General features: G+C 40.4%; 1 protein-coding gene across 1 annotated transcript; it reads right to left on the reverse strand.

Moving 5' to 3' along the window:
* Positions 1–1,933: 1,933 nt before the first annotated feature.
* On the reverse strand, positions 1,934–4,742 carry LOC135564976 (ferritin, middle subunit-like). Its single transcript, XM_065011053.1, has 4 exons — positions 4,641–4,742; positions 4,197–4,310; positions 3,835–3,960; positions 1,934–2,428 (listed from the first exon to the last, which is right to left on the reverse strand). Exons 1-4 carry the CDS (start codon positions 4,740–4,742, stop codon positions 2,273–2,275), a joined length of 498 nt encoding a protein of 165 aa, XP_064867125.1. The 3' UTR covers positions 1,934–2,272.
* Between the last annotated feature and the right edge of the window lie 4,864 nt (positions 4,743–9,606).

Here is a 9,606-nt window from a genome sequence, read left to right on the forward strand (position 1 = left end):
TATGTAGCAATATATTCTCAGTGTAAAGTATTAAAGTTACGCTTGCCTGTTAACTTGCCTGTTAATTACCAAAATGGTAGACTTCAGTAAATTTGGTAAATTATCAGTATCTTTGCAACCATGTGACAGCTCCAATAAGCCCCGTATGGTGAACGAGAGGCTTGTAGATTTACTATTGAGTATTCAGTTCAGAGTTTGCTGTAGGGGAACCAGTGTGCATTACCAACTGAAATTAACAAAATTAGTGAAGATTCTGTGTGTCAGTAAGAGCCTATTGTTATTAGATAACGACACCATAACAGCTGGCTAACGGATTTACCCAGCAGGACGCAAGGGTTTGATTGACTTGTGGGCCATTTTATAAACTTGGGATATACGCAGAGTGAAGGTCTACAGCAACTGTAGTTACTCATTTCACTCCTATGGACCTAGAGTTGACAGTTGGGTCCTTCATTGACATGGCACTACTACAAGATGCGGTAAAGGACACCCTCTGTGGTCAGACGTAACATGCTTTATTAAACTTCTATTGTTAAAACCTGTTGGGGCTAGCCCTGAATACTGCCCCTTCTGGAGGAATTCGGCACCCATATAAACCATGATAAATTTTTGTCAAAAGTTGCTAATATATGCATATAAAAATTATTATCGAATAGGAAACACTCTAAAGCTTATAAAACCGTTTAAATTTTGTCTCTATGTAAAGCAGAAGTCTCAGGGCATGCATTCTCCCAAAGTCTCTCTTGTAATGAAAAAGTTGCCACCACTTCAACGTCATCGTATACACACTTCCCAAGCAGTTATAACCATGGAAACCGTTTCTACGTCTTCAGCGTGAAGCCTGCTTTCGATGAGGCGTGTAACTGTGAGAATCGCGCACGCTCACGAGACGTTCAGCGTGCCCAAACGTCCCGGTGACGCAAAAAAAAGTTTCACCAATGGGAGCTGGGAAATTTCTCTCTTTCCCTCAGGATGGACTGAACAACGTGTGTTTCTCTGTTCGCCCTCACGATTGCTGTAGACCTTTATAACATGTTAAGGCTTAATTATAAACATAGTTTGACAAGTTTACTTCGACGTTTTGGTGCGCATCCACTTGAAATTTGCATACATTTCGACCGAAAAGTGTCTAGTTTGAGAACGGAAAGACACAGACTTGAAAACTGAACGCTAACTTGGTGAGTATTAACCCTTCCAGGTCTTCTGAAGGAAGAACAGCCATGGTAAGGGAATATTTATGTCTTCATTTTGGGTTTCTATCGACTCCAAGATAGAGGAGTCAGTATGCTAAATGGGAGCGCCGACTCTCTATTATAGCCTAGTGAACGCCAAATGTAACGTTAAAAATAATTGTAACATAGCGATTGCATTTAGAAGAAGTTTATCTTGCCATACATATGTAAAACATGCATATTTAGTCAAAGTTTATGATGTATTCCTTGTTAGCTGACGTTATCTGCCGGAGCTATTTTATTTCTCTGACATTGCAGTAGCATTTTTTGAACGATGCATAATTGTAAACAGAGATTTATGGATATATATTGCATATTATTGAAAAAAAAATGAATGTACTGTGTAACATGTTATATTACTGTCATCTGATGAAGATTTCAAAAGGTTAGTGAAATGATTTTTCTTTTAATCCTGCGTTTGTTGATTGCATATATTTTCCTACTTGGCTAAGCTAATGAGGTATGTATGCAGTGGTGGTTGGATATAAATATGTGCTATGTTTTCGCCGTAAAACATTTTAGAAATCTGACTTGCTGGGTAGATAAATAACTTCTTTATCTTTAATTTGAGCCATTTTCAAGCGATTCTGTGGAGGTTAAATATTTTAGGATTATTTCTTGCGTTCCCTGCGCCACATTACAGCTCAGGGGGGGGGATGGGGGTGATCCCAAAGGGGATCATGTATCCCCATCACGTTAAGACCCTCAGCCACTAGTAGGTCTACAATTGTCAGTATTTATCACTGGTATGAAGATCCTCAGTAAGACAGAGCAAAGAACCTGAATAGACTGACACATCATTACTACAGGTCAACACAGAAATAATCAAAAACATTTGTGATCTTTTTAATTGTTTTACAAGATGCCTTTCCTCCAAAATACAATAGTGTTGTCAACAGAAACACCTCAATGTTACAGCTTTGTTGCACTGCACCAGTTTAACACTCCCCTCCCTATAAATGTAAAGCCAGTAGGATCTATCAGAGAAGCCAGGAGTCCTGGTCTGAGGCTGGAGAACGTAGCCTGGGGATGGAAGTGGTTTAGCTCTGGCCTCCCAGGGTGTGCTTGTCAAACAGGTACTCTGCCATCTTGTTTTTGACAGCATCCATCTTGGTGAGGTTGGTGATGTGGTCTCCCAGCTTCTTAATGGCCTCCACCTGCTCATTCAGGTAATGGGTCTCCAGGAAGTCACACAGCTAAAGAGGGAAAACACAGGTCAGACAAGAGAATGATTACAGACCATTGTAGATACAGTAACACACAAGAGCCTGGTGGTAATGGAATACGTGCAGATATAACTAGGCAAGTCAGTTAAAAACCAATTATTTACAAGAACATCCTAACATGGAACAGTGGGTTAACTACCTTGTTAAGGGGCAGAACAGATTTTTAGCTTGTCAGCTAGAGGATTCGATCCAGCAACCTTTTGGTTACTGGACCAACGCTCTAACCGCTAGGCAACCTGCCGCCCCTTATGCATTACATTTACATTTACATTTAAGTCATTTAGCAGACGCTCTTATCCAGAGCGACTTACAAATTGGTGCGTTCACCTTAAGACATCCAGTGGAACAGCCACTTTACAATAGTGCATCTAAATCTTTCAAGGGGGGGTGAGAAGGATTACTTTATCCTATCCTAGGTATTCCTGAAAGAGGTGGGGTTTCAGGTGTCTCCGGAAGGTGGTGATTGACTCCGCTGTCCTGGCGTCGTGAGGGAGTTTGTTCCACCATTGGGGGCCAGAGCAGCGAACAGTTTTGACTGGGCTGCGCGGGAACTGTACTTCCTCAGTGGTAGGGAGGCGAGCAGGCCAGAGGTGGATGAACGCAGTGCCCTTGTTTGGGTGTAGGGCCTGATCAGAGCCTGGAGGTACTGAGGTGCCGTTCCCTCACAGCTCCGTTGGCAAGCACCATGGTCTTGTAGCGGATGCGAGCTTCAACTGGAAGCCAGTGGAGAGAGCGAAGGAGCGGGGTGACGTGAGAGAACTTGGGAAGGTTGAACACCAGACGGGCTGCGGCGTTCTGGATGAGTTGTAGGGGTTTAATGGCACAGGCAGGGAGCCCAGCCAACAGCGAGTTGCAGTAATCCAGACGGGAGATGACAAGTGCCTGGATTAGGACCTGCGCCGCTTCCTGTGTGAGGCAGGGTCGTACTCTGCGGATGTTGTAGAGCATGAACCTACAAGAACGGGCCACCGCCTTGATGTTAGTTGAGAACGACAGGGTGTTGTCCAGGATCACGCCAAGGTTCTTAGCGCTCTGGGAGGAGGACACAATGGAGTTGTCAACCGTGGCGATATCATGGAACGGGCAGTCCTTCCCCGGGAGGAAGAGCAGCTCCGTCTTGCCGAGGTTCAGCTTGAGGTGGTGATCCGTCATCCACACTGATATGTCTGCCAGACATGCAGAGATGCGATTCGCCACCTGGTCATCAGAAGGGGGGAAAAAATTAGCTGCATTGTGTGCATAGTATGCATCTGGACTATCGTGTAGTTGCAAAGCAGCAGGTCACACAATCCTGTGTCATTAGTTATCATCTCCTGGGACAGTACCTGTATTCTATGTGATACATACATGTGATGTGCAGTTCCACCATAACTTACATGGGGGTCAACCTTGTCAGAGGCAATCTTGTGCAGGTCCAGCAGGGCCTGGTTCACATTCTTCTCCAGCTGCAGAGCACACTGCATGGCCTCCAGCCCATTGCCCCACTCATCACGTTCTGGCTTCTACACAGGACAGAGTGAACACAGACGTGTTCAGGACTACCAGCAGATATTAAGGTAAGGATAATGTGAACAGAATTACACCCCTCACACTCAGTTCAGTGGTTAGAGGCAGTATGTTTAGGACTATTCCAGGTTCTCTAGATCAATTTAACACTGGAGACACTTTCCTCCATGGAGTAAAAACATTTTCTATCAGTCTACAATCTAAAATGTGTTTCCTATGCTCAAGGGCTCACCTTGATGTCCTGGAGTAAAATGCGTCCACCTCTCTTGTTCTGGAAGGAGAGTAGCTTGTCGGCGTGCTCCCGCTCCTCAGGCAGAGCCACATCGTCACGGGAGAAATAGAAAGCCTGGGTGGATAAACACAAAACAATGTAGTTAGAAGAAAAAAAATGCCAAACATGACTCGGCATTCTGTTCATGTTGTGGCAACTAAGCTTGATGATATAGGCATGAATAAGTCTAGTCTGTAGTCTGTCATGGAGTTGTTACGCGCTCTGTCCAAGGTAGGATAGATTCCCGGCTTCATTTGGATGTTATACCTACCTGGAGGCAATTAATAGCCAAGCCAAGTATAACTCAAATATGTACTTAACGGAGTTGAGGTTATTGGAATTTAGGCGCAGGCATAATAATAAACAGGTAGATCAACTAAACGGTCATCTTGGTAGACTCCTTACCATTGAAGTGTAGGTGTAGGAGGCAAACATCTCCAAATTGATCATCCGGTTGATGGCAGCTTCGCAATCGTGGTGATAGTTCTGGCGGATCTGAGACTCCATTTTGGCAGATTATCTTTAATATCTAAATGAACCGTACAAAAAAAAGAAAAATAGGGTTTATTCGAGTTTCTTGCTATTATAGTTCAACTAAGTGTTATGTTATCAGTCCGGAATCTTCTATAATGTGGGACGAAGGCAGAGGAGTTCCGTTCAATCACTGTTAACCAAGAACTTCTTCATGCGTCTTCTCAGACTTGTGAACTGGAAGGAGTCTTGTTCGCTCTATTTATTGTTCCAAACCGAATGCATCAGTGAAATCCACCCTCACAAAGCGTAGCCAATCACCTTTAGAATTTCAACAGGAACTATGCGGATCATTTGATGACGATCCCATTCCTCAGGAGTGAATGTAACATTGTGTGTTCTCATGAATTCTTGCTAATCACATCGTTGGAGAGAGAAGACTATTAATGTTAATCTGAGAGACTCTGATATTACGTTTTATTTTGATCCAAATGATATGGACCCTGATTTAACTTTCATTGTTCATTTGTTTATCTTTCATGGAAGATTCTTTATCCTTAAAATGGAGTGGGCAAAGAACAAACCCCTCTTCACATTATTTAAGATATAATTTAAATATTATTTTGAAAAGATCAGTAAATGTAAAAACAAAAAAGCAATATAAGAGACTCATATCTCCCTCACTATCTTTAAACACCAACTGTCAGAGCAGGTCACAGATCATTGAACCTGTACATAGCCCATTTGTAAGTAGCCCATCCAACTACCTCATCCCCATATTGTTACTTATTTTTTTGCTCCTTTGCACCCCAGTATCTCTACTTCCACATTCTTCTTCTGCACATCTATCACTCCAGTGTTTTATTGCTAAATTGTAATCACTTCGCCACTATGGCCAATGTATTGCCCTACCTCCCTAATCTTACCTCATTTGCACACACTGTATATATATATATATATATATATATATATATATATATATATATTATATTGCGTTATTGACTGTACGTTTGTTTATTCCATGTGTAACTCTGTGTTATTGTTTGTGTCGCACTGCTTTGCTTTATCTTGGCCAGGTCACAATTGTAAATGAGAACTTGTTCTCAACTGGCCTACCTGGTTAAATAAAGGTGAAGTAAAAACATTAAATAAAAAGTGTTTAACTAATTGAAAAGGAATCTTGATATGTAATGCCCCTGTCTGTTAGGTTTATGTACTCTTCTTTGTATATTTTTTTGTATCGTTGTGCTCATAATAATTAATAAATAAATAAATATATATATATATATATATATATATATATATATATATATATATATATATATAAATGACTATCCCACTCATACACTGAAGCAAAGATAATGTATTATATTGACAAGAGAGCCGAGTGACCACAATGGAAATGCATGTGCTCAATGATTGAAGACAGGAACAGGTGGGGACCATTCTAGCTAATGAGAGGGCAGGTACGAGTGTGAGCAACACTAAAAGTTTCCGAAATGCCACGTGCATCCACATATATCAGTACATTTGTAAAAGCTTAAAAATTACGAAACTTCTATTCAATCAAAATCCTCAAGTAATTAGAAAATAAAGCGGGATTATCTCAGGCGGAAAGATTTTGGGCAAAGTAAAAGATCTCGCCTTGACGGCTTCATCTCGGTCTGTTATTTTTTTATTAAAAAAAAAACCTTTGTTTATTAAAAAGTCAAATTCTTCAACAAAGTTCTGAGTAAAGGGTCTGAATACTTATGTAAATGTGACATTTACAGATTTTTTTTTTCATAATAGAGATTTTAAAAAATGTCTGAAAGCCTGTTTTTGCTGTCATTATGGGGTATTGTCTGTAGACTGATGAGGGGAAAAATATATAAATCAGTTTTAGAACAAGGCTTTAACGTCACAAAATGTGGAAAAAGTGAATGGGTCTGAATACTTTCTGAATGCACTGTATATGACCATTAAGGCCAGATCGTTCTTCGAGATGTTCAGACGTTCATAGGTGACCAGCAGGGTCAAATAATAATCACAGTGGTTATAGAGGATGCAACAGGTCAGTACTTCAGGAGTAAATGTCAGTTGGCTTTTCATAGCTGAGCATTCAAAGGTTGAGAGGTCGATGGAGACAGAGGAGAAATGAAACGACAGGTCCCGGGATAAGGTAGCATGTCTGGTGAACAGGTCAGGGTTCCATAGCTGCAGGCAGAACAACAGCAGGTGGACTGGGGAGTCTTCAGGCCAGGTAGTTCTGATGCATGGTCGTAGGGCTTAGGCACAATGGGGGGGTGAAGGTGGTTGGGCTTCCAGGTGAAGCTGGTTGAGAGAATGCCAAGAGTGTGCAAAGTTGTCATCAAGGCAAAGCATGGCTACTTTGAAGAATCTCAAATCTCAAATATATTTTGATTTGTTTAACACTTTTTTGGTTACTACATGTGATATTGAAAATGATTTGAAGACAAGTCTGTTAATTCATAAATATTTTGCAAAATAAAGCCATGTTTCAATGCATGTCAGCGGAACCGGAAGCGAGACAACTAGCTTCACTGACTCTTTCTATGTGTTAATAGTAGAGGTGTCATAATACCTATAAAACCTAGCCGTCAAACAGGGTGATGGTTCCGATCATTTTTCCACCAATCATCTTTCCCATAGAGGATTTTAGAAACACTTCAAATAAGGGCTGTGTTTCGTATAGGCTTATCTTGGCGTGAGGTTTTGATAAACATGTAAATCTCTCTCGGACAAGGTGACTTTTATCAATAGACTCACTGAATAAATGTGTTTGGCACAGGATAAAGATGAAACGATCTCATGCTGCTACCCAAAGCCAAGGGATACTGAAGTTCTTGAACAGGTTTGTTAGCCAGTTTGTTAGTCCAGTAATGTTTGTTGGCATATTATTTTATTTTCAATTCTGGTGGTTATTTATAAATGTTTGTGGTGCAAATTTCACTGTCTTTAAAATAAAAAACCTAAAAAACACATTTGTTCACCCATAACACATGGATGGCTAATGCAGAAAGAATGAATTGATGGATTCTAGCTAACACAACCTGAACTTTCACATACACAGAGACAGGCAGATCTCATGGCATCAGTCTTTTTCCACTAGTTTGTGCATAGTGACACCTACTGACATGAACTGGTAAAGCAAGTTTGGTTAGAATAGAGTGGAATAAAATGAATGATATTCAATCAAATCTGCCTCATGAAAAGGGGGATATTATTTTCAATGAAAATGTTGAAAGTAGTTGATTTAATGAATGTATATATGGATTTTACAGGCAATCAGTTCCTATAGTGAGCCCCACTGAACAAACCTCTGGTGGACCAGATGGAGACCAGGACAACAATAGGTTCGGGCTTTCATGACTTGAGCATTCAAAAAAAGTTATTACAAGGTCTACTGTCTTAATTGTAACTCTGCCTTACATAAATCTTCTAGAAAGAATCATTTTAGAAGAGCACTGTAATCAGATGAAAAAATAATAGGTTTTATGTCATAAAATTTAAACCTGTCTGTCCATTGCTTAACATTGTGCATAGAGGGAAATATATACTTAAAGACATTGTTTCTTTTCTTTTGCATAACACTCATCCCTGCTATAGTAGTTCATTGAACTACAGAGTATGTTCTCCATTGAAGTTGTTGTCTCTGTCTCTTTTGGTATCAGATTTAGAATGAGTAAGAGCAAGGTTTGTGGTAGTTTGAAAGAGTTTGATCCACCTTAGGTCAGGAGTGTTTCCAATCCACATAACCTGACAAGAAAACCCCCAGTCCTATAGTGATAGCACAGATGAAAAGGGAAGCTATCTAAAACAATAATATTTTGTCATGGCCTACGAAGAGGACCCTGGACCCATACCTGACCAGGTCATGAGATCAGGAAACACTCTAGGCCCCAGAAAAGACACATACACATTTTGCCACACCACCTTGGCACCTGCGGTGTCACCTCTGGCTAATGAGGTGCAGTTCAAGAACAAATAATTATTTTTGAACAACTTTTTACTGACTCAAGACTTCTGAACTCATGATTTTTTTTTCTTCTGAGTGACTCATTTAAGATTTAAGATATTAGTTTAGACCTGCTGGCCGCAATGAATTATCCAGCACGATTAATATGCGATCCTTTGGTGATGCGCTCCGACCAACAACTGTCTGTCATATGGGCATAGGCAAAATAGATCATTCTGCAGGCAGCATAGAGAAGAAAACTATATTGAATGCAATTAATTGATTATTGAATGTTATGATGGTCACAGCTTTGTAGAACCAAAACATAAACAGCCTCTGCTGAACAAACTCGAGAACGAATCGTTTGGGGTGTTGCAGTTCAAACAATATTGTGCTGATCACCTTCACGGTAGTAAAGCAACACATTCTGCCAAGAGTTGTTCACAATCTAGTCCGGTTGAAGCCTAACAAGACCTCGTTTCAAATGTACCAAGAAATAATGGTATTTGTACGCCTAGCAATCAACAAATGTACATGGTTTAAAGCATGCTTTTACAGTCTCAGTCAAAACTGACAGCTTAGGGTCGCAAAGGTAGTGATTCCTATGTTGAAGATGTAAAGAATATTTGCTGTTCTGTGGTGTGTAATGAGGAGCAACCAGATGCTGCACTTGACGCATTTATGAAAGGACTTATTCCAGTTATTAATAAGCATGCAGCCATTAAGAATATGACTGCAAAAATAAAAGGTTAAATCCCCATGGATTGATGAGGAATTGGAAAATGGTATGGTTGAGAAGGATGAGGCAAAGGGAATGGCAAATAAGCCTGGCTGCACAGCTGACTGGCAAACATACTGTACAATAAATTCAGAAATCATGTGACTAAAGTGAACAAAAAGGAGAAGGAGAAAATGTACTATGAAACAAAGATAAATTATATG

The sequence above is a fragment of the Oncorhynchus nerka genome, linkage group LG26 (genome assembly GCF_034236695.1).
Source record: "Oncorhynchus nerka isolate Pitt River linkage group LG26, Oner_Uvic_2.0, whole genome shotgun sequence".
Lineage (NCBI taxonomy): Eukaryota > Metazoa > Chordata > Actinopteri > Salmoniformes > Salmonidae > Oncorhynchus > Oncorhynchus nerka.